Source organism: Grosmannia clavigera (genome assembly GCF_000143105.1).
Source record: "Grosmannia clavigera kw1407 unplaced genomic scaffold GCSC_113, whole genome shotgun sequence".
In the NCBI taxonomy this organism is placed as follows: Eukaryota; Fungi; Ascomycota; class Sordariomycetes; order Ophiostomatales; family Ophiostomataceae; genus Leptographium; species Leptographium clavigerum.
The window spans coordinates 682213-706579 of record NW_014040831.1 but is presented as its reverse complement, the minus strand read 5'-3'; the positions used below and the strand labels follow the sequence as shown (position 1 = coordinate 706579).

Here is a 24367-nt window from a genome sequence, read left to right as displayed (position 1 = left end):
AGTGGACCACATTTCTGCATATTCTAAGGACCGGAGAGCAGTCTGGCCGCAATCTTCTGGGATCCCGTCGGAACATGCAATCGATTTCGGCACCAATTGCCACAATCGCACAGCAGGCACTGGCCGCTATGGCCTTCGGTCTAACTGACCGATCGTTGTCGCCCGGGTGGCAGCCAAGGGGCTAAATGACTTTGGTCTGATGCAACGGTGTCATTGGCCTCGAGGGTATATGATGGTATTGGTCCGTTAATAATTACTTGAAAACAATCGACCCAACTATCCGGCCACAGAGAGGCGTTCTTTCCACAACGTCTACAAGTCGCCCATTGAATTTGTGACTTCAGTCTCGAGGCAAGCAGGAACGATGGTAACAGATATCAAGGGGGAAATCGTGGCTACACGCCCGGCTTCAGAGAGCGATGGCCCGGCAACGACGATCAGCCTCGATCCTGTGAAGGAGGCAAAGATGATGCGCAAGTTCGACGTATGCCGGCCATTGACTTCTACTGCGCGATGTACACTTGCTTACTTGCACTTTGAAACAGATCTGGGCGCTTGGTTCGTTGGGCATCCTCTACATGCTGGCCAATATCGATCGGTATGCCTCTCTTATACCCACCCCAGCCAATGAAAAGCTATGAGCGTCATATCTAACTTCGGCCAGGAGCAACATTGGTAATGCTCAGGTCTCCGGCCTGCCCGCCGATCTCGGCCTCATTGGCAACCAGTACGGCACGGCTGTGACACTCCTTTATGCCACCTATGTTCCCTTTGAGGGTCCGGTCGCCGTTCTTCTCAAGATCATCGGCCCCAAGTACCTGCTCTCGTGCTGCTGCCTCGCATGGGGGGTTGTCTGTCTCTGTACTGGCTTCGTCCAGAACTGGCAGGGTCTGTATGCATGCCGCATGCTCACAGGCTTCTTCGAGGCCGGTTTGATCCCTTGCATCAACGTCTACCTCAGCCTTATCTACAAGAAGGAGGAACGTGGCAAGCGGTCTTCTGTCATTTTTGCCTTCAGTGCTCTGGCCAGTGCCTTTGGCGGCCTGTTCGCCTACGGCCTGACCCATATCCACACGGGGACCGATTTCACGTCGTGGCGAGCCCTGTTTATGTTGGAAGGGGCTATCACGGTTCTTGTCGCACCATTTTTCTTTTACTTCTTCCCTGACACGCCGCGGACCGCTTGGTTCTTGACGGAGGAGGAGAAGGGAATGATGGACCTCCGATATGAGCTCAATCCACACTGGGGCATTGACGAGAAGTTTACGTGGAAGGCCGTCCGCGATGCCCTGACTGATCCTAAGTGGTATGCATTTTGGATCTTCCAGTTTAGCGTGGACATCTCCCTGTACGGCTTCACGACTTTCATGCCGACGATCATTAACGGCCTCGGCTACAAATCTTACAAAGCCAATCTTATGACCGTCCCCGTCTACTTTTGGGGACTCTTCACGTTTCTCTTTCTGGCATACATGTCGGACAGGCAGCGTCTACGGGGCGCCTGGATTGCAGCCGCACTGCTATGCTTGATTGTTGGATACGCATTGCTGATAGGTGCAAAGAGTCTTGGCGTTCGCTATTTTGCATGCTATAGTACGTGGATCTACATCTGTCTCTTGAGCCCCTGTCTTCTCGTACTGACGTCATCCAGTCACCATTATGGGAATCTATCCGACGACTGGCCTCAGCATGATGGTATGTTTCTCACCACGATCGTGCAAGTCTGACTGTCTAACCGTATCTCCTCTACCAGTGGCTCAGCGACAACTCGGCACAACACTTCAAGCGGGCAACCATGGTTGGTGGTGCGCTGACGCTCGGCAACACGGCCGGCGTTGCAGTGGGCCAGATATTCGTGACTGCCGACAAGCCGCGGTACATCAAGGGCTTGTCGATCGCGCTCGGCCTAGCCGTGGTGGCGCTCGTCTGTGTGACCTCGCTGGTGTATGGCATGAATGCAGCCAACAAGAGGCGTGCAGAGCGCATTCGGGTGGCAGAAGAGAATGGCGAGCCGTTGCCACATCAGCCGGAAATGGGCGACTACGACGTGCACTTCAGGTACACCTTATAATGGGGCAAATAGACAAGGCCTTGGGGCTGCGAAGTGGCGTGCCATTGTATCTAGTTGAACAACCTAGACAATGGCGAAGGGAACCTATGCTTACTAACATGGCCAATTTGCAAGTTTGGAGATATCCACTTTACACATTACATCTACACAGTGATATAGCAACCTCTGATCATACGCAATTTTCTAATCTTTCCAAAGTTATGTATATCATACCTTCGGTCTAATCTGTCACAACATACAGAGGAAGGATGGCTTGTATAAATTGAAGACATTAATCCCCTGTGCTTATGTCAGCACAGGCTACGGCAACTATCTGTTCTCTCTGCCGAGATAAGATCGAACTGAGGCTATGTACGGAGTACTCTACAACATTAAGATTTTGTCTAATCCCATCCCGTATCGGCTTCTAACGTCCAATTTGTCTCTTAATCTAGATCCTGATGGATTCCTAGGGATCGTCTGTCTGTGGCTGTTTAAGGGTTGTAGACTACTACTTACAGCTTTGCATATATTGAAGAAATACATTATATCATACCCTGCCTTGGGCAGTTTTGTCCTTTCCTACTTGTTCATATTTCAGCAACAAGAACTTTTGTCATGCTAGATAGAGCAGCTTTTGTTATGCCGCTGCTGATCTTTTTCCAATTTCACACGATACGGCTTAAGCCCCATTCACGTGTGGCCCTGCCAGCATCGAGAATTGGCCGCCTGCTCCGGCCCAAGTCAGTGTGCGGCCCTTTAGTGCTTTGCCGCTGATCTGCTGCGCCGTAGTTACCTCATCGGACGCACCGGCCCCCAACCCCAACTGGCCCTGTTCGTTGAATCCGGCTGCAAAGGCCGCGTGTGATGCAGCACGGGTAACCATCAGCGTATGGTCTGTTCCACAAGCAGTAGCACAGCAGAACTCAGGATTGGGATAAATCTTAGATCCGTTGCTTCTGTCGTTGCTCTTCGTCTTTAGCGGGACTTCGATCGGTAGCTGACAGATGCGTGGCTGACCTCGTTCGTCCGTCTGTACGGCCGGATGGCTCTTCTCAAACACAACTCCCAGCTGTCTATTGTCTAGTCGACCCCAAGCCAGACACCGCCCATCAGATGTGACCGCCACCGAGTGGTGACCGCCACCTTCCAGTACGACAACGCCTTGATTAGCCAGCGCACGTATCTCCATTGGCAAAGGAATCGACGGCGTTTGAGGTCCCTCCACTCTGCGATCGGAAGCCAGTTCCAGTGCGCGAACCTCCCTTGAGACAGAAAACAACGACGGATCAGGTCTGTTCACGCTGCGATCTGACACTGTGCCCGTCGGGTCGGCACCTGTTTCGCCGAACCCCACTCGAGGCCCCAGCCCCAGACACGGTCTTGAGTGTCGACGGCAAGAGCGTGATACTCGCCCGACGCAATGTACCGAACACGAACGCCACCGGGAAACCCGACACAACGTGGCTCGAGAGCGACATGCAGGAGGCGCCCTTCGGCGGCATCACGCAAACAGTTTCGGTCTAGCATACGGATGCCCAGTTGGTGCCCATCGCCACAGCCCCATGCCCAGACACGGCCGCGGCTGTCGAGAGCAAGCGCGTGATTCGCGCCTACGGCAAGCTGCGTGATGCTGGAGAGGCCAGCGATGACTGTCGGAGTAGGCTGCCTTTGGACGTAGCTACTGCCACCGCCCCGGTTTCTGCTGCGGCCTGGATTCGGTTCCCGTGAGAACACCTCCTTTCCGTCTGGCGTACGAAACGTGCCCCAGCCGTAGACTGCTCCGGTGCTCGTCAGCGCAAAGCTGCTGCTGTCGCCCGCTGCCACCTGCACAAAGGTAGTTCCCGGCGGGAAGGCTTCTGCAGACACTGCCGTCGGGGTGCTCTCGCGGGGATTCAGCATTGCCTCGTCGTCGCTGTCGTCTGCCGTGGCATCTTTCATCGGAGCCTCCCAGGTTGTTTCGCGTCCGAGTGCGCCGTTGTCATTCACTCCCCAAGTCACAATCTGGTTGTCCCGTGTGAGCGCGATGCTATGCATACCGCCACAGTCCATCTGCACAACTTCAAACCCAGTCGTACTGCCTTCTTCAGTGGCGCTCAGGAACTGGTTCAGCATTGGGCAAAGGGCCTCGGTGATTGTAGGCCCAAGACCGAGCTCGCCAGCCTCGCCATTCCCAAACACGAAGACGTCCAACACCGTTGTGGGTGGCTGGTTGAGGGCTGGAGGCGGTGCTCTTGCCAGTCTGGCTTGTCCTAGGATGTAAGGTCTAGACCGAAGCTGTTGTTTATTTGCTGCATGTCGTCGGTTTTTCGTGGGCCGAGCAGTTTCGTGAGATTCGTGAGATCGTCGGGGAGACATCTCTGCCGAGTATACCGTATTCCGGAGACTTTCACAATCAAACAATCAGGTAAGGCTAGGTATGCCAACAGCGGTGGCTAAAACGATAGGGTAAGATAAAATCACTATTCGAGGCGCTTGGACAAGCCGAGGGCTAGAGGAATAGCTGCAGCAAGGAAAGTGGTAGACGTGATTACCAGGGAAGAAAAGAATTGGAAACGAACAATCCGCCAGAATAAAGTATTGCAGTCGGCCAATTTTGCTGCCTAATCGGAAATTCTTATTTCACCTTGTGTTAGTAAGCCTCACTTTTCCCTCTCCATCGCCACCTCAACACGTATATTGACGGTAGGTGTGTGATATTATAGTAAGGATGAGTTTGAAAGTAAACGGAAGGGGCTTGGGCATCAAAAGGGAAATGTAGAAGTGTAAATGATCTTGTACAAGACACAAAGACGGCCACATCCGTTATTTGTCCTTAAGCTGTGATTCCCTCCGACGAAACCTTTTTCCTTTAGCCGTCCCAACATTCCATCCATTTTTGAAAACACGGGCAACTGTTCCACGCTTTTTAATGACAGGCAAAAATAAAGATGAGTTTACGCCGGATTTTTTTTTGTTCGTTTCAGCATCGCCGTTCAGTGGGCTATGCCTCAAGAGGCAACTCATCTACATAGTGGCTTGCGACGGAGGAGGCAGGGGATGTTGACGTCTGACTTGCTCTTCGGGTTTATTCTGTCGAAGTGCCTGCATACGGCAGCTGTCTTGGTGTTTCTTAAGGTCCTCTATGTGATGCAGCGCTTAACGCAATTCTGGCCAGCCCCAAGGGTCAGCCACCAAAGCCACCCTACTAGGAAAGGACAGAAGAGCTCAAGGTAGGGAATAAATATAAACTTTGATTAAAACAATAAACAGTAATTTAAAACTCTATTTGAAACAGACACAGACAACCCGATCCCTAGGCATCGGCATCAGATTCCTAGTTCCGTACCGGGAACCATCGACGGTAGCCAAACGCCGCGATACAGAAAGAAATTTCAGGAGGCAATTTATGTGAACATCAAGAGCTAATACTGCATGGGATGACGTGAGACAACGAATACCTACCTCCCGGAGAGCAGCCACACTTCAATCTGATACCGGTGAAGAGCACACACGGAACGTCTCAACTTTCGGATGGTACCATCCAATTTCAGTATGCTTTGTTGGGATAAGATCAATGTGACATCGGTTCTTGCGATCTACGCAAGCCATTCTTCATCTGTTTGTCGTGACAAGATCAGTCCAGACGCATGTTAGTGACCCAACTGTATCTCTAGATCATGTACAAAACACCATCGCATCCAAAAGAAGAGACGTACCGTCCATGGGACCATGAGAGGGGGGATACAGGAGACCATTGTGACGCAAAAAGGCTCTGTCGCGCTTGTATATGTTCACCCTCGTGTTATACAGCTGCTGCTCCCAAATCCTTCGCATGACTTTCTTTTCGAGGAGGTTGCTCGTCCTCCGCAGTGTATCGACAAGCTCCGTGTTACTTGGGACGAAAGAAGCATACATGGTGTTATCTGTGATACTGTGAAGGTTAAAGGAGGCTATACGTAGCGGTCATATAACGTGATGCACTGTGAGGAGCAGGAGGCTGAATAGGGTCTAGTGTGGGCGAAAGAGTGTTGTGTACTAAGGAAGAAATAGATACATCGCGACCCTTCTGGGGATCCGTATTAATACTAGTGCCAGGCCCCGCTTTTGTGCCTTCTAACCAATCACAGGCCCGTACGGCTAAGTGGGGCGGAAGGGCCATAGTGTGGCGGATTCCAATGCTTGACAGATACCTGGAAATCGGCTCGGTATTAAAAAAAATGTTCTGTTCGTTCGCCTTTGGTGTATACCATTTCGTGTGCCATATACAACAAAACTTCCTAAAACGGCAAGACGCTATGACTACAGATGTTAGTGGATTGGGTGTACTAATAGCACGATCTACTGCGACGGCAACTAAAGTATTCCCTTTGTCAGCAGGAAGGTGCTAGCAGCTGCGTTTCCAGGACAACATATGGCACAGATGGGGCACCTTTGTCGTTTAGTGTTGTCTCGTATTCTTCCTAACCAAAGATAGGCAGCAGAAGATTGTGTAAAGTAGATAGAAAGCAGGAGTTAAAATTATATGTATGTGTTTTCACACGCCTATTTTTTTTAAGTATGTAAAGATGTTTAGCAACTTAAGGAGATTATAAACTCACGGGTCAGGATTAAAACGCCACCGGCCCGCGTAACTTGTTTATGGCGTGAAATAATTTAGTTTGGTGCCAATTAATAGTTGTTCTCTATCTTAAGTCGTAGTACGGTTGTAGTATCGGCCTTGTTAATTATGATTTATATATGTGTGGCCAGCCGATAGTTTATGATTAGGGAGTTCTAGCCCTCTAAATTTCATTCTTGCCATTCAATACATCAGTTTTCACTCTGGGTGCCAAATGATGATTTCATTAAGCTTAGTATTTTACGAAGTAGCACCAGACAGTCATCATTATGACTGCTATGTACGTCGTAAAGTGTTTGGTGGGCCCGCGTAACGAGTACTAAATTCGGGTCCGTCGTATAAGCAGCGTCTGAATATGTTCGACTTTGTACAGTTGTGTATTCCGTAATGATTGGATATTTAGTTATGTGATTACATAATGGCACCCGCTATATAACGAATGAAATACCTGTGGTAGCTTCGTGGCCCTGCTTTGTTTATCTGCTCTGAGCCCTGTTTGGATTATAGACTTGGCCTTACTTCCTCCTATCTGTCGCTACCACTATAACCTTCGCTTCACCCGTCCTACATTGCTGTCCAATTTTAGTTGGACCAAGCAATAATATCAAAAGGATTTGTGCGCGTCAGACGCTTGAACTTACGCGGGCGGAAGATACTGGCCGCTGCAGCCCGAAGTCGGACCAACCTGGACGGGTCAGATACTGAGCTTCCCTGAATCTCTTGTCTTGATCAACGAATATGTACAAAAGGAACAAATAGATGATTAAAGTGGGCGACGCAAGCACATGCGCCATGAGATACTGAGGCATAATACGGAAAATCTCCTGACCCCTTTAGAAGAGTAAAAGTGGCAACACATCAAGCTGTCAGACTTTTAACTTTCTTTTAGTATATTAGATACATATTGTAGCCGATAACGCCAGCCATCGATGTTTATATCCCCATTCTATTTTTACTCTATGATCTTTTATCTTATTGTTGGCAACAGCCACAAACGAAACTTCTTTTACTCTATCATAGGATCAGGATCACGCATTTTTAGAGAACACCTACGGCCTGGTAGTAGGATGAGTATTGTAAAGGCTGCAATAAAATTAGTTTCTTGGTCGTCCATGCAAAAGCCCAGGTGATAGAAGATGATACGTGTGTTACCTTATGTCCTCTTGATGTTCCACACCCTTAGGCCGATCGGGAAACGATGCCTCTGGTGGTGGCAGCGTTCCATTCACCGGGCCACTGCTTGCAAACAAGGTAGGGCCTGCCTCTTCACCAGAGATGGCAATGCTCTTCCGCTTCTTGCTTTCGCTTCCGTGCAGCTTGACCAGATGGTCGAAATAATCATCGGGCACAGGGGTCCTGTACTGGCCGCAGAAAACCCCAACCTCAAAATCCGTCACTTGGCTGTTTCCGTCGGCCGCTTCGGTGCAAGCTGCCTTGAGGTCCTCTAGCGTCTGGAAAACTAGGTCATCACACTGGATCAGGTCGGTCATTTCCTTCAGTGTCCTGCCGTGAGCGAGGAGTTCTGGAGGAAGCACAGTGTTAGTACGTCGATTAACAGCACAGTTCCTAAGTGAATTATATGCTCACGAGTTGGATCGGCAAGGTCGATGCCGTACTGGAAGGCTTAGTCAGCAATAACTCCCTGAATTTGTATGCTTATGCTGTCATGCTTACAACATGGGGATGGGTGATTTCCGGGCTGCAAGATACAAGAATGATCCGCTTCGCCTTGCATTCCTTCACCATTTGAACCTGGTTAAAAGGAAATTAATCCAAAGTTAGTCAAATGTATGACGAGTGCAGTTCCATCCCCTATTACGTACGATTTCACGGGAAGTCGTTCCCCGTACAATGCTATCGTCCACAAGACAAACAACCTTGTCTTTGAACTCGGATGCAATGGGTGAGAGTTTCCGCCGCACGCTTTTCTGTCGTGCCTTTTGCCCAGGAACCTGTGGAAAGAGATAAACATGTCAAAATTTGCTCGCGTTGTAAAAATATGTGCGGCGAGAGACGTACAATGAATGTGCGGTAAATATATCTGTTCTTTACAAACGCATTCGAAAGAGGTTTTGACAGCTCTAGCGCCAGCGTAGCAGCGGCTGTGTTGCTCGTCTAAGCGTAAGAATTCCGTCAGTAAAGGCGCCGCTAACGGTGCGGCACATTATAATAGCCTACCTCTGGTATAGGAATAACTAAGACAAGTATGTTAGCAGCGGCTGTTGTTGGCAGGAGATCAGAACCACTTACCGACATCGATGTCCCGGATCCCATCTTCTCCCAGAACCTGTCGCATCCTGTTCGCCAACTTCAGTCCCATATTCTGTCGGCTGCGATGGACAGAGATCCCGTCCATCTCCACGTCAGGCCTCGCCAGATACAAAAACTCAAATAGATCGGGAGTATAGGATTTCGCCTCCACGACTTGTGAGAAACGGGGAGCCTCTCCTTTCTTTATAAAGACGGCCTGACCGGGCAAGATATCCACGATATCGGTAAATCCAAGCTGTGTTAGAGCAATCGATTCTGAGGCGAAGAAATAGTCCTTGACGCCTTCCAGAGTCTCGGATGGTCGAGAGCCGAGACAAAGGGGACGGATGCCATTCTGATCGCTGCCAGATTGACAAGATATCAGTCAGGCAGTTCGTGACACACTTGGAGGAGGGGTCAAGTACCGAAAGCCCAAGATTCCAAAACCGGCAAGCATGGCCGTACAAGCAAAGGCACCATAGCATCTTGCATAGACTTCGCGCAGGGCGGTAAAGACATCGTCTACATTAGCTCGGACCTTGCCAAGTTCGCCAAGAGCATAAGCAAAAATATTGAGCCTAGAGAAACGGAAGTCCCGAGTTAGCGAACGGCATGAAAGCCAAGATACTGTACCGCAACACACAAAGCTGATCGTCCTCACAAGAGTTCCGAGTCCGAGTCAGTGTTTACGTGGCGTCGAGCCTCGACGTCCAAGAATCGGACCAGATCCTTTGTGTTTGTCAAATTTCCGTTCACGCCCATCGACAAGCCGTAAGGCGAGTTAACGAAGAATGGCTGTGCTTCGGCTCTGCGATGATGTTAACGAATGAATGCTCAAAGTGGAGTCTTGGATGGGGTTGCGAATTCCAGTCGAGCGTACGCAGAGGTGGTGCCTGCAGTAGGGTACCGCACATGAGCGATTCTGGAAACATCAGCGTCCATTCCATGCTGAAGATAGCCAGGATGTTGTTGGTAACGGCGAGTTTACCCCATAAAGCCAGGAAGCGTCATTGTCGTCACGCGTTTGCCCTCATCGAACACTTTGCTGGCCATGCCAATGCCCTTGCATTGATACACCCTTCCGCTCTGGCAAACTGCGATACCGGCGGCATCTTGGCCACGCTGTTTCGTTCGTCAGAGTCACAACGCACACTGTGAGCGCCCAGTAGCCAACTCACATGCTGGAGGTAGAAGAGACTCTCGTGAAGCTCGACGGCGGCTGTGTCGGCTTTGGGATCGCCCAACTGTCCATACGGTTAGCTTGATTGGTTTTCTAGCTTGTCTTGGCATTGTCATCACTTGACACACGCATCTCTCCGGATACGTATACGAAGGAGATGATGCAGAGAGAAACACACACCATAATGGCCGAAACACCACACATCGTGCTAACTCTACGGAGGGTCTTTGCTGAGAAATGTGGCGTACGTCGGCGACCAGGCGAATATTTTTACGAGAGCGTGCGATAACTTTGCAAGACGTCGTCTGTCACATGTGCAGGGGAAACTGGCCGAAAAGGAATTCTCAAGGAATCGCCCCGGTGGTAATGTGGAGTTTGGGGTTGATGCCCGAAATCTTGCGGATAACGGCAGAAACTTTTTTCGGCTGGCGATTTACAATGTCGGCCCGGTAAATGATCCGTGGCGTCCCCAAAACGCACTAAAACATTTTGGGCTACGATCGCTGATCGAAGGCCGTGGCAAAAACCACAGGCGTCGTCATTCGTACAGAGTACGGAGTACATGCGCACCGCTACAATTCACGGCTACTTCCGTTTAGCCGGCAAATCGTCCAACAATGGCGACAGCACGCGTTAATGACTGCGGTCGTATTAAGCCGCATCCGGTGTGCGGTGAGGGGGGATATTAACGGAGTGCTCGCAGATTGTCAAGCATCCACGACCTCTTCGGCTTCATTACGCAATTTGGGGGCTTCTGACTCAAGCAACAAATAGAATCAGCAGAACCATACGAGTACAACCCATGCTCCAGGATTCCGCTGTCGTTGTCATGCCACGTCCCCGCAAATCACGAGGTGTCGCGTCTAGTTCGCGTCCGACATGACGCCTATCTGGGCGTGTGGTCTTCGACCCAACGCGTAAAATGGTCTCGGGAGCTTTTCATACGCCCGTGTTGCCAGAATGGCTTGTCAAGTCGTTCGATCACCCCTCCTTCTTAGCTGACGATGCGGTGAGGTCTAAGCCCGTCTGGCTTTGCATAAGTACGTGGAAGCCCACGTCGCAGTGCCAGAAAAACATCGTATTCAAATCATAGTCGCAAAAGCTGTTTCGTGGCCTATTTCTCTTTGCCTCATATCAGAACTACACACATTTGTACTGCGACTATGCCTGAATCGCAAATTTCCAACGTGCACCTTGTCGACGCGTACCTCGAGCGGACAACATGGAAGGGCAATGAGAATGCCAACTCGACTTACTCCCACCAGGGCCTCATGCAGTATGTCTCCCAGCACGTCATTTCGGGCTACTGGCTCGACAAGATCTACACGGAAGAGATCCGGGAGTACAACAACCAGAATCGCTTCCACATCCACGACCTCGGCTTCCTGAGCGCCTACTGTTCGGGTTGGAGCCTGGAAGACATCCTCCTTCAGGGGTTTGGCGGCGTCGAAAACAAGATCCAGTGTCGCCCGCCCAAGCACCTCAACACGGCCCTGAACCAGACGGTCAACTTTCTGTTCACCCTCCAGGGCGAGCTCGCAGGAGCCCAGGCGCTGTCCAGCTTCGATACCTATCTCGCCCCCTTCATCCGACACGACAATCTCCCGTACTCTGATGTGTTCAAGTACGTGCAGAGCTTTGTGTACTCGCTCAATGTGCCGACTCGCAGTGGATTCCAGGCGCCCTTCACCAACATCTCTCTCGATCTGATTTGTCCCAAAACTCTCGAGCAACAGGCTATCATCATTGGCGGCAAGCCACACCCCACCTTGCTTTACAGTGATTTCCAAGACGAAATGGATATGATCAACAAAGCCTTTGCCGAGGTCATGATACAGGGCGATGGGAACGGCAACATCTTCACCTTCCCTATCCCGACGTACAACCTCTACAAAGGCCTTGACTGGGAGTCGCCTCGGTGGGAATCCATCTGGGAGATGACAGCCAAGTACGGCGTTCCCTATTTTGCCAACTTTATCAACAGCGATTTGAACCCCGAGGACTTTCGGTCCATGTGCTGTCGACTGCGCCTCGACTTAACTAAGCTGCACTGCAGAGTGGGAGGGCAATATGGTGCGAGTCCATTGACAGGATCCATCGGAGTGGTCACGCTCAACCTGCCGAATCTCGCCTATCGATCTAACGGCAGCAAGGACGTTTTTTTTGCCGAGCTGGCGGCGACGTTGCGCGTGGCCAAGGAGTCGCTGGAGATCAAGCGAAGGATAGTGAACGAGAACTCTGAGCTGTATCCCTATGCAGCCCACTATCTGGCGGCTACAAAGGAGCGCACGGGATCGTACTGGACCAACCACTTTAGCACGATCGGTATCAACGGCATGAACGAAGCCTTGATTGCCCTATTTGGTGACGGAATCGCCGTACACAGAGACTTTGCCCTTGAGACGATGGAGTTCATCAAGGACAAGTTGCAAGAGTTCCAGACAGAAACGGGCAACCTCTACAACCTGGAGGCCAGTCCGGCTGAAAGTGCCTGTTACAAGCTTGCCCGTCGGGACAAGGAACTGTTTCCGGATCGCACCATCCCGGTCTACTACACCAACTCGACCATGCTCCCGGTGAATGCCACCAGCGATCTGTTCGAATGCCTCGACCACCAAGAGGACTTGCACTGCTCGTACACTGGTGGCACTATTTTCCACGCCTTCTTGGGCGAGCGCCTGTCTGGCTGGACGATGGCGCGAGACCTGGTCAAGATGCTGACAACGCGTTATCGTGTTCCTTATATAACCCTCTCGCCCACATTTAGCGTCTGCAAGACGCATGGCTACATTGCGGGAGAACACTCGCGGTGCAACCGATGCGACGAGGTGTGCCTCGTCTACTCGCGCATCGTCGGTTACTACCGTCCCACCCGCGACTGGAACAAGGGCAAAGCAGAGGAGTTCAAGCAGCGGAAGACGTACCTGAATCCCCTGGAAATGAGCAAGGAGAGCAGCCAGCTCGAGCTCGAGCGTCAGGTGGCCGAGATCGCAGACGCCGACCTGCCTGTGGCCGGATATACGAAGCTGACTCTGAGTGACTGGCCGGGCAAAATGGAGGCCTCCATCATGTTCACATCTCGCTGTAATCTGGCATGTCCCTGGTGCCATAACGGACCACTCGTGAACGGCGAGCGTGACAAGTTCACGCCCCTGGACATCTTTCGCCACATCACGGAAACGCCGCACAAATCGCTCGTTATCTCGGGCGGTGAGCCGACCATCCACAAGGGCCTGCTTCCCTTCATGCGCCTTCTCAAAAAGGCAGGCGTCAGCATCAAGCTAGACCACAACGGTACGTCACCCGCAACTCTGCTGCGCGTATTTGACGAGAAACTTGTCGATTTCGTGGCCATGGACATCAAGTGTGCGCTGGGGAACTACAAGAAGGCGACGGGAAAGAAGGTGTCCCCAAAGATGCTGGAGTCTAGCATTGAGATGATCAAGGCAAGCGGGGTGGCGCACGAGTTCCGCACCACTGTCGTGCCGTCGCTGGTGGAGATTGAGGATCTGTTCGAGGCGAAACGTCTGGCCGGTGGAAAGCTGAAGCTGCAGCGCTTCCGCAAAGGTGAAAACAATTTGGGCGAAGATTTCCGAGATTGCCAGGAACACACCGATAATGAGTTTAAAGCGATTGTCCTGCAAGTTGCAGAGGCATAATAGGACGGTAGGAAAATTTTCCTTTAGGTAAATGCTTGCTCTGAATACTTGCATATTTGCGTCTTAATGTCCCTCAGACTCTTTATCGTAATGTCTGTTTTCTATTACTTACGTTTTTACAAGAGTCGGTTTGCTACGCCCGTTTGGTATTGTTCTATAATGACACGTCCATAAATTACTGTTGGGGTCGCAGAAGTTGGCGATATGTGCTCAGGCCTATATATTTGTTTACAGGTCGGCAGAGCTCGGGGGCACGGAGTACTCTAAGGATAGACGGTCGATAGCCCCCCCCCAAAAAAAATTTGACAGAAATACGTGGGGTAAATGAGAATGGAACCGATGCCTTCTTTTACATAAAAGCCTGCTTCAACCCAGTTTATATTTGAGACTAGATAATAAAGAAACTGAACTTAGAACATTCTTTTAACGGAAGAACACAAGCTTTTGAAAATGGTAAACATTATGTTTACAACAAATAGCCTTTATTATTTTGTGATTGTTAATCAAGTTGGTGGTAAAGTTTGCAGAAATTATCCTAGTTATAATAAAGGCAAAACGTTTACGAATTATTAGCATTTATTTTTTTGGAAACATTGCAAAGGAAAACGCTACACGCAAAATTAACAGACATCGTACTACCCTTTTCTACAGCACGTTCTAAAGAGTAATTAGGCAATATTGAGCATTTTAGTGTAAAATAGGCAGTGGATCCATATATTTTGTATTTTTGTTGGAATTTTGAGGCTTAGAGAGCGCGTGTTAGTGTTAAGGTTAAAGGAGGCTATACGTGGCGGTCATATAACGTGATGCACTGTGAGGAGCAGGAGGCTGAATAGGGTCTAGTGTAGGCGAAAGAGTGTTGTGTACTAAGGAAGAAATAGATACATCGCGACCCTTCTGGGGATCCGTATTAATACTAGTGCCAGGTCCCGCTTTTGTGCCATCTGACCAATCACAGGCCAGTACGGCCAAATGGGGCGGAAGGGCCACAGTGTGGCGGATTCCAATGCTTGACAGTTAGCAAGCGAATGGACCCAAATTGGGCATGTGGCGCCACCCGGCATCACCTTTTGAGACGTAGCAAGCTGACAAATACGGTGAACCAAGAGGAAGTATCGCCATAGGTGAACTCTATCGCGATGCGGAGAAGTTTCTTTAAACGAGCGTCGTATCCGCCTTAAAGATGTTTGACTCGGAGGAGCTCGTCCCTACCCTATCCGACGTCGGGCAGTTCAAGCTTGAGGAGACGCCAGAGCAACCTAAGCAATACTTCCTCAAATTCGACAGCAGATACGAGAATGATGAGAGCAAGGCTAGAAACGCTCGTCCGGGCTATATCTTGGGATACACATCTACAGGACAGCTGAGTAAAACACCTGCATTTGTCGACATACTGAAGAAGCCGGATCAGGGACCCGTGGGCCAGCAGGCGTCCACCACTCCTACGACCCAAACTTTGCCATGGTCACGTACAGCTCGGTTGAAGCCCTCTGCGAGGCTTTGGGCGACATTTGATAGAGAACGGGTACGCCAAGACCTACGATGCATTCGGTAAACCGGACAGACCGCCCGAGTTCTGTCCGTATGAAATTGACGGCGCCGGGCTGGTCCAAGTGGAAATCGACTCGGGCCTTATCGTGGAGGACCTGAGCAGCGAGACGGCTCTGACAGAGAGGAGAGAGCGCGGTAGTGGGCTGCTGGGATCTGAAGCAGCTGCACGCTCTCTGGCTGAGAACCTCGCCTTTAAAAGCGTAGTGGCAGCGGCAGGAGCGCAGACAGTATCCAACGTCAATGGTCCTAGCATCAAGGAGTTCAACGGGCGAAGGCTTATTCGCGTGCCAGCAGATAGACTGACTGGAAAAATATTTTGGTTGCAGCTCAACGACGGCGAGCAGCCTGGCTTTCCATGTTTGTGTGTGCTGACCCTTCTTGTCCTTCCCGTAGCACTTCCTGTTACCACAGATAAATTGATTTTTTAAACTAACATTCGGCTGTTAGCGTGCTCGTGCTGCCAGGAGACATACCATCCGAGCGACCAATTGTCTACGCGTCCAAGCCAGCAGCAACTTGGAAGCGAATACACGGGGATCGACAGTCGTGAGAGCCAAATTCGGTAGCGACAGATGGCTGTGCTGTGCCTGACAGCAGCTGACTTGTGGGCTGCTGGATGGAGCCCTTCCACCCTTCGTGACTTCAGCAGCCCACATGCCGTTGGATTATGGGGGCCCAGTGAACATGTGTCTGTCGTTGTGGGGGAGTTTGTCCGAGCTTGCCGATGTGCATGAAACCCTAGTGGGCCGGAGCGGGCCGCGGAACGCCTCTTTTAGGAAGATCAAGGCCACTAACCAAATTAGGTTAATACGATGTCGCTGGGGCACTGATCATTGGAAGCAGCGATGTCTAGAACCATCACACTGACCAATGATATACGACGATGCACAGTGCTCCCCATTCTATTATATTTATACCGTGTATAGATGCTCGTGAACGTGCTGCATGAATGCCCAGCAGCGGCGGGGAGACGATGCCGAGTTCGTGTGTCGACTACCAGCTGAGGAACGGCGAGTCTCTGAAATGTGATAAGTCTCCTGGTATATTTGGAATTGCTTCCTCTAAGGAGTGTCCGATGACCCTCTTTTGCTCTCATCCAACAATGATCCTTGACTTTGTAAAGCGCAGCGGCCCAGACGAAGGAGCGGGGACTATGGTTGAACTGGTCGCCGGAGGTGGCGATGAGTGCAGACCTCTCCTTTTTCTCTTGGGATATGTGCCGGTGTACAGATGAGCCGGGTTTTCTATATATACCGGCTTCCTTCCCCCCATTTCCTCGAGCTTCTCATTCTCAATCAGCAGCCAACAGACTTTGCCTATAACAACCCCAAATACCTACATAAGCACTTTTCATAACTTTCCCCGAGTGTCTCCAAGACAAAAATTGCAGCCATGCCTTCCTCCATCCCTTACGACCCGAGCCTTGTTCTGGCCAACATTGTCCACCCGGACAAGATTGCCAATCATCTTGCCATGGCGCAGATCCAAGCCTCGGCGGACGAGCAACAGGATCATCTCAACGCCCTCATCGCCTCAAAGAGAAGCCTCGACATGACCAGGAGTCAACTCGTAAACATCAAAGTCGACACGAAGACCATTGATAGCAAGATGGAGGCCATGAATGCTGAAATCGATAAAGTGGCGACTGGTTACTGCGCCGAGAGAATCAAGGCCGAGGAAGATCTCGTCAGTTGCCGAAAGAAGATGAGCGCCGTTAACACCACTCCCGAGAGCCCTGTTGACTTCGTCAAGACGGATATCAAGACGATGCCCCTCGCCGCCGACTCACTCAGTATGGATGTGCAGTACTTCTCCTTTGACATTAACATGCAAAGTTCCGATGAGCATGCCACTGCCGTCTCTGATGCGGTCTGGGCTTCCGTCTCGAAGCTTGGCAACGACGCCGCGTATACGATGAGCCATGCCGTCCAGAGCCAGGTCTCGAAGCAAACGAGCGTGCACGATATCTCGGGAACCCTCGTCTTTACTGTTACGTGCACGCACAAGAACGCCTCCCTCCTCGCACCCCTTATCATCAACGTCGACAAGGGCATTGCGGCGTGGAACGAGCTGCACGGTAAAGACGAGCCGCTGGATCCGTCCAATCTCAAGCAGCTTCAGGAGCTCTCCAAGAAAAAGAGAAATGACGAAGGAGATGCACATCGTCTCGGGCGTCACCTATGGCTCCAGCTTTGTCGGCATGGTCCATGTCCTCAAGATGGAAAACACCTCCGCCTCTGAAAGCCTCAGCTCCATCGCCCAGACCCTCCAGGCCCAGATGGACGCTGGCGCCTGGTTCGCAAAGGCCTCGGGTGGCTTCGGTGTCAACGACTCCTTCTCCAATGACGTCAAGAACCTGCTCAGCTCCCAGAACGTCTCGTCCCATGTCACGGTAGTCAGTATGGGCGTCATCCCTTCCATCGTCGCCAACGAGGTCAAGATCGGCGTCAAGGAGTTCGCCGACTTCGACCCTGCCAAGAACATGGCAGTCGTCGCCTCCATCCAAAACGCCACTGCTGCTGACCAGGACGCCGTCTAGTCTGCCGCCGATGGCGCCCGTACTGGTGCTCAGATCCAGAGTATGAAGTCCACTCAGATCAAGGCTGCCATTTCTGCCCTTGGAGACCTCCAGGACGGCGCCAACAAAATCATCGACATCAACTCCCTCATGACCGCCCTCGAGGACTACCTAAAGAAGGCCGCCGAGGGAAACTGTGGTGTCCCCATCAACTACTATCTCAAAATCCTTACCCGCAAGATGCTCTGCCAGATGTGGGTGGCAAAGTACTACCCGGGCAAGTACCTCGAGATCAAGGCCGATGATAGTGAAAAAATAAAATCCGGCAACGATGAGACTGTTCCGGCACCTAAGGAACCAAAGGATTAGATTGCCTATCACGGCCTGCCTCTGTGGCGATTTTATAGAGGATTGATGTTTACTATGTTATTGGATGACAGAAATGGTAGTTTGTGAGAAGGAGCAGAAGCAGTTTGATTTTCTCCTTGGTGCGATTCAGATATTGGGTTCGTCATTAGACGGCAGAAGCATTTACATTCTTACTAGGGACTCTAGCAATTGACAACATTATGGAGAACTTCGAATTTCGCAAAGCATCGTGTCACAGTCCACACGCCTAGTAACTACCACCCACATGGGAATAGCATATGCCAGGAACAGGCAAACCATTGGTTAGACCGCACTAAAAAGACTCTGGAAGTCATCCGAAGCCAGGCATACATTGGCCGAGCCATATGGATTGATGCAGCAGGATACGAACCAGCTGTTTTCGCAGGTTCGGTGTGGACTATCGATTCTTCTGCTGTCTAGCGTCGTGCTCGTCATACTTCTGTTGACAAAGTGAAGTCTAGCACGGTTGGCAAATGTATCCACTATGCAATAAAACAGTCCCATCATCACGCCGCTGCCCAGAACTTCTTGAAAGCCGAGTCTTGTTTCTCCAGTAAGTCTCTTGGTGCCCCACATTCCTCGACCTTGCCGTTGTCAAAGACAGCTATTCGGTCGAATTCTATCAGAGTATCGAGCCTGTGCGCGATGGCGATGACTGTGCAATCTCGGAAGGCCTCCTTTAGGATGTCCTGCATCAGCTTCTCGGTTTCGAGATCCACGCTGTCCCGTATGTTGTCAGTATAACACTCTCATACACCCTTTCAGCTCAAAAAGGGTGAAAGACATGCTTTCCAACACTGTAAAGACTTACCTGCTTGTAGCTTCATCTAATATCACGATCTTTCACCTACGCAAGATGGCTCTCGCGAGCGAAAAGAGCTGCTTTTGTCCCTGACTAAGAGTACCGGCTTCATTTCGCCGTCTAAGCCCCCGTTGTGTTGTATTGTATCCCAGAGCTGAACCTTCTTCAAGGCTTCGATCACCGAGACTTCAGAAGCAGCCCCGTATGAATCTGCATTGAATTGGATCGTTCCAGGTAAAAAAAAGGGGTCCTGCGAGATCGCGCTGATGCTTGAGCGAACTGTTGACAGCGGGATCGTCTGTATGTTGACCGAGTCAATCTCAATGCTGCCGCCTCGGATGTCGAGCATGCGAAAGATGGTGGCGAGGAAGGACGACTTGCCACTATCACGCCAAGCACCAAGTCAGTGAATCTAATGCGAGCCCTAAAGAGATATGCGAACTTACCTTCCGCTACGACCGCAGATTCCGAATTTCTCGCCAGCTTGAATCTCCAGGCTGACATTTCCAAGTGTCATGGAGTCTGCATGAGGCTTAGAATTAGAATGTTACTAATCCAGCTTCACTGAGACAAGTTCCCGAATTTATGGAATTTCTGACCCGCAAGACGCCGTCAAAGCATTGCAACCTATTTTTCCAGAGGGCTTACATTGACCGATAAAGCCGTCCCTTGGATCAGGTTATTTTTCCTCGGACTCTCTGGGTGTCTGCTTCTTAAACTCTTTAACTCTAGCCACGGCGCTAATCGATGTCTCTATCAGTGTCCATGCCATGACAACCCCCCTCAGAGTCTGGCCGAAAGACATTAGGTTGACCAATGCGACAACGGTGGACCCGAAAGTCGATCTCAACTTGAGTGTAAGCGCCACCAGGAGCACCGCCAGTGTCATTACAATTAGGTTGAGAACCAAGGATAACCACTGCTGGATCATGGGCAGGAGATAAAATGGTTGCTGTGAGGCGTCGAAAGGCCCGCTTAAGAGCAACGTACCAGCTTTGCCGACAGAAGGACCCCACCGCGGATATTCTTCAAAAGCGGCCCAAAGTTGAAGCTGTCAGTCATTGATACGGTTTGGCTGTCCTGTTGAAGATGAGGGTGCCAAAGCAGTCCCAGCTGAAGGAAAAGCACGGTACTAAAACTTTCAGTTTGTAAGTTGGAGAAAGACATGCAAAAGCAATTCGTCACGGCGCCCTATTGTATCTACAGTGCACTCTGTAGAGCCCTGCAAATATTGATCACATAATAAAGGGCTAGTAGCAGTAAACAGTCAAATAAGATCAGTCAATACTACAACGAAAATAATACTTCGATGAGGCATTTTACGCGGTGACACCCTATGTAAGAGGTTTCTGGGCCCATGCCACGTTGTACATATAATAGCAATGCACCTGTAAGCTGCGTAACTCGCGGCGCATATGAGCGCAGTACACGGAAATTTCAGACTTTGACCAGCCGATCAAGTTGGCCATAAAGCCCACCATACCCTCCGGGTCGTTTTCCCATGCGAGTCGGGTAAACTGGCCTATCTCTTTTAGTTTTGGGTCCTTCGACCACTCTGATATAGGGTTCTGCCGGATGTTAGCTAAAAAGGTCATAAGAAGGGGGAAACAACAGACCTTTAGCGGACGCTCTTGGATGTTTATAAAGCCTGCCGCCTCTAAGTCCTTTCGTTGCAGCTTGTCGCGAACAACGCTGAAGGAGACGGTAGAGCCCATTTTCTTGGCGCCCTCCCGAAATATGTAGCCCCATTGGGCGCAAGCCGAGTCCTCTGGCATGGAGTCGTCGTCAGTCTCAAGGTAGGCGTTACATTCAATAGATTCGATCCAGCCACCCGGCTTCAAGGTACGGTATGCCTCCTTGAACAAGGCTGCGTAATCAGGCACACAGCCAGTCAGCCAACGTCCGTGGACGAAGTCGATAGAGTCCTCTTCGAATGTCCACTGCTGTGTCATGTCGTCGATCTCGCTGCAATTATATTAGTCCTAAGGCCGTAAGCATGATCAAGGCAAAATGGCCCTTACAAGTGCACGTTGGGTGGCACCCATTTTGGCTGAATGGGAGACAGGTCGGTGCCAATCACCGTGGCTTCAGGGTGCTGGTCTGCAAAATCACTAAGCCATTTGTTAGCCACCACTTCCGTCCACTATGCGAGGATCGGTGCCTACATAGCCCAGAATCCCGTCCCAGTTCCAACATCAACTACTTTCTATATAATAGTCAGCTTGAAATTGACATACACGTGCTATACACACAGCTTACATCGAGTGTTTTCGGCAAGGGTGCAAGGTAGAGCCCGCCTAAGAGTAGGTCGAACACATGATGCCTAAAGAAATGTCATTATGCTATGCTACATAGCACTTAAGTTATTGACTTGGACATACTGTATATCCAGCGTAGCGTTTTGGGCATCATCATTGGCGCCCCTATAAAAGTCAACACACAACCAATCAGTCTAACACAAAGGGTCTTACCTACCAGTAAGAATTGCTTGCGATACTATCGCTGTGGTAAGTCCTGCCATTAACGGTCCTGTACCGCAGGATAGTCGATGCAATGGACGCAGTAGAGCTGGCCGCATCGTCGCCCAGTGTTGAGTCGGTGTCGTCCTGGACGACTGGTCAGAGTGCCGCACAGATGCAGAGTCGTAGAATTGTCTTACCTCAATCAAGGGTTGGCCAGTCCAGTGATGGCCGGGCTGAAGCTCGTCAGCTCTGGCGCCAGCGGCGGGTACAACATGCGGTGCCGTTTCAGGACTGTGGGTTACTACCATCTTGAACAGGTGCTATAGCCGTGAAGCAAAGCCACGTTTGTAAGAAAAAAGAAAGATGAAAGAAAAGAAAGCATTATATACTCCTTATTGAACAGGAAATGCAGGTAATGCGTGCGATAAGGCGGGGATGGACAGTGGGCACATGCTCCCACACTGGAAGCGCAGGGTGGATTCTGATTGCGGCACAATCATGCAGGACTCATGCAACGCCACACAGACACTTGCCTCTTGCATTGCGTGGACGTCCTGATGTTGCCTCGTCTCCGAATATCGGGTTGAAACATCAGTAGGCCCTTTATGCAACCATTCGCGTTCTACTCCACATGTACGAGTACGGAGAACGGACAAACTTCGGCCGTTACAATATTGGAAATTCAATCGGGTCCGAAAAGAGACGGAAACCCTTCCCAATGCACTTAAAACCCATAATAGCTCATCTTTGTCACCAACATAACCCCACGTACATGCATGCAATGTCAACCTGGTCACTTTTTCCCAGCAGACACCATCATGTGTGCAGATGCTTAACCTCTTACGGGGTACTATTCACGTAACATATAAAAATAAAAATCTAAAATGCATGGGCGGCCACTACTCCTCATTTGTAGGAATCCGTACAGCGAATATAACACGGTAATACCAGCCCACCTTATTAAGCGAGAAAACGCAGTAAAGGCAAAGGCGGCGCAATTTAAAGAAGGCAAGATGGCAGAGGCAGAGGCAGAGGCAGCGGCCTGTACTCCTCGCGCCAACATTGACATCACGGCGGTGGCGGCAGCCTGGGGCCCAACCTACGCAGACAGACGCCCTCGACACATAGCAACATCATTGGGATCAGCCAGGTTAGGACGGGCTGGGTTACTACGAGCGCAGACTAAACGAGGACAGGAAAGAGAGGCGGCAGAGAATTCGTAGGCGGTACAGTAATTTGCTATGCTTGTTATCTTTTTTCCGCAGCCATAAACATTTGCTCATATAAGGAGTGTCGTTATTCCCGTGTATCTGCGTACACTTGTATGTTTCGGAAGTACTCCGTCCGGAGGACCTAATCAAATCAATATACACATTCTCACTGGGAATTCGATTGATTCAGTTATTACAGCTTCGGTGCGACGATGTGCTGAATAAAGCGTTAGGCGTATAAGGAATACAATATCATGTTGCTGGGTCATGGTGGAATGGCCAGCACATGGACAGAAACAGGTACAATTTCGCAGCCCTTACTCCATAGCCGCATCATCTGTTCTCTTTCTCTTTGTAATGTCTTACGTAGTGTGTATGCAAGGCGTTCGTAGGATCATTTGCATGTGAGGCTGAAGATAAACTGCATACGGCTGCGCGATGTGGAGCCAATAAATGCCTCTCCAAACCAGGGGTTCCGAGGTAAAAGAACATCTGACGATAACATATGGCGTGCCTTCTTTGGACTTGCCTTGACTGCACCAAAAAAAATCAATTTTTCTAAGAATGGCCTCCTTCGGTTGGTCCGTTGGCGACATTATCGCAGTGGTAGAGGTTATCTCTACCATCGCCAACGCTACCCGCGATATTGGAGATTCGCCAGCAAGTACAAGGAGACAGATCAGTGGCTGATGTCTCTAGCAAATATTCTTGCACGCCTGGGAAACAATCCACAGTCAGCAGCTGTACCAGATATGGCCTGTGTGCGAGTTGCCGTATTGGAGTTCCGAGATGCCATGTCTGCGAGGTTCGGCATCGCCCTTGGCCTACAGCGTCCAGCTGGATGGAAATCCTAGATAAGAGCAAGGTGAGTAAGGTGGAGTATGGCTTGTTAATGGAAGACAAGATTGAGGGGCTGAGGACAAAGGTGCAGGGGCCACTCGATACAATCGGTCTGCATCTCGGACTGAATATTTAGGATTTAGTTGAAAAACGCGGGAACGACGAAACGTCTTGTCGAGGCAGCAAAACGCAAGGAGAAGCACGATCTCGATGAGACCAGGACCACGGTCCTCAAATGGCTCAATCCGGTTATGGCGACACAGGATAAATATGACGCTCGTGTGGAAGACAACGTCGATGGCTCTGGTAGCTGATACAGAACTGTGACTGGGGCCTAGTTAGTATTGCCTAAAGCCAGTCAGTGGAGCCTGAGCCCAGCCAGTCGACGCTGAAAACCTCGCTGATTTCGCTGCTGCGAGAAAACCCGGAAACGATCCTGGTCCTTGACGGCCTTGACGAATTCCAGACGACCGACCGCAAGACCTTTATCACGCGGGTGATTTCCGCACCCATACCACACGCGCGCTGCATCGTGCTTAGCAGGCTGTCCAATGATGTTGTGCAGTCGTTTGCCGAAGCGATTCCGGGCGAACTGTACGAACGAATTCACATCAGTCCGGCGAACACAGCCGAAGACATGCGCAAGTTTTCCGTGCGCGAAATCACCCACCTGAGCGCCTCGGACATATCTCTCCAGCGATGGTGAGCCCGACTTGGCTTGTCACAGCCAGACGACTAGAAAAGCTCTAGCACAAGCAGAAACGTTCGCTTTCCTCAAGCCTATAGTCCTCAGAAAATCGTTATAAAAACGCATATCTTCTTCCTACGGTATTCATACACAAAATGAGGTCCTA

General features: G+C 50.5%; 9 protein-coding genes across 9 annotated transcripts; 5 read left to right on the top strand and 4 right to left on the bottom strand.

The window, feature by feature from the left end:
* Positions 1-364: 364 nt before the first annotated feature.
* CMQ_4191 (high-affinity nicotinic acid transporter) lies at positions 365-2071 on the top strand (the record flags this gene model as incomplete). Its single annotated transcript, XM_014320129.1, has 5 exons — positions 365-484; positions 546-598; positions 665-1593; positions 1652-1695; positions 1754-2071. The coding sequence occupies 5 exons, from the start codon at positions 365-367 to the stop codon at positions 2069-2071; spliced, it is 1464 nt and encodes a 487-aa protein (XP_014175604.1).
* Positions 2072-2732: 661 nt separating this feature from the next.
* On the bottom strand, positions 2733-3242 carry CMQ_3496 (ran exchange factor prp20; the record flags this gene model as incomplete). Its single annotated transcript, XM_014319434.1, has 2 exons — positions 2733-2947; positions 3071-3242. 2 exons carry the CDS (start codon positions 3240-3242, stop codon positions 2733-2735), a joined length of 387 nt encoding a protein of 128 aa, XP_014174909.1.
* A 107-nt stretch (positions 3243-3349) lies between these two features.
* CMQ_4034 (ran exchange factor prp20) lies at positions 3350-4165 on the bottom strand (the record flags this gene model as incomplete). The annotated part of the gene is made up of 1 exon (XM_014319972.1): positions 3350-4165. One exon carries the CDS (start codon positions 4163-4165, stop codon positions 3350-3352), a length of 816 nt encoding a protein of 271 aa, XP_014175447.1.
* A 3633-nt stretch (positions 4166-7798) lies between these two features.
* CMQ_4178 (amidophosphoribosyltransferase) lies at positions 7799-10284 on the bottom strand (the record flags this gene model as incomplete). The annotated part of the gene is made up of 12 exons (XM_014320116.1): positions 7799-8172; positions 8238-8265; positions 8325-8402; positions 8474-8602; positions 8670-8765; positions 8829-8845; positions 8901-9262; positions 9326-9478; positions 9562-9708; positions 9889-10022; positions 10079-10144; positions 10261-10284. The coding sequence occupies 12 exons, from the start codon at positions 10282-10284 to the stop codon at positions 7799-7801; spliced, it is 1608 nt and encodes a 535-aa protein (XP_014175591.1).
* A 959-nt stretch (positions 10285-11243) lies between these two features.
* CMQ_4158 (anaerobic ribonucleoside-triphosphate reductase) lies at positions 11244-13739 on the top strand (the record flags this gene model as incomplete). Its single annotated transcript, XM_014320096.1, has 1 exon — positions 11244-13739. One exon carries the CDS (start codon positions 11244-11246, stop codon positions 13737-13739), a length of 2496 nt encoding a protein of 831 aa, XP_014175571.1.
* A 1183-nt stretch (positions 13740-14922) lies between these two features.
* On the top strand, positions 14923-15840 carry CMQ_4027 (uncharacterized protein; the record flags this gene model as incomplete). Its single annotated transcript, XM_014319965.1, has 3 exons — positions 14923-15156; positions 15260-15651; positions 15738-15840. The coding sequence occupies 3 exons, from the start codon at positions 14923-14925 to the stop codon at positions 15838-15840; spliced, it is 729 nt and encodes a 242-aa protein (XP_014175440.1).
* An 842-nt stretch (positions 15841-16682) lies between these two features.
* On the top strand, positions 16683-18177 carry CMQ_4052 (uncharacterized protein; the record flags this gene model as incomplete). The annotated part of the gene is made up of 3 exons (XM_014319990.1): positions 16683-17367; positions 17432-17781; positions 17830-18177. The coding sequence occupies 3 exons, from the start codon at positions 16683-16685 to the stop codon at positions 18175-18177; spliced, it is 1383 nt and encodes a 460-aa protein (XP_014175465.1).
* A 527-nt stretch (positions 18178-18704) lies between these two features.
* CMQ_4141 (uncharacterized protein) lies at positions 18705-21770 on the bottom strand (the record flags this gene model as incomplete). Its single annotated transcript, XM_014320079.1, has 11 exons — positions 18705-18918; positions 19288-19383; positions 19447-19522; positions 20484-20568; positions 20617-20965; positions 21022-21111; positions 21166-21206; positions 21260-21323; positions 21382-21423; positions 21476-21606; positions 21660-21770. The coding sequence occupies 11 exons, from the start codon at positions 21768-21770 to the stop codon at positions 18705-18707; spliced, it is 1299 nt and encodes a 432-aa protein (XP_014175554.1).
* A 1744-nt stretch (positions 21771-23514) lies between these two features.
* CMQ_4171 (uncharacterized protein) lies at positions 23515-24219 on the top strand (the record flags this gene model as incomplete). The annotated part of the gene is made up of 3 exons (XM_014320109.1): positions 23515-23538; positions 23657-23819; positions 23876-24219. 3 exons carry the CDS (start codon positions 23515-23517, stop codon positions 24217-24219), a joined length of 531 nt encoding a protein of 176 aa, XP_014175584.1.
* Positions 24220-24367: the final 148 nt, after the last annotated feature.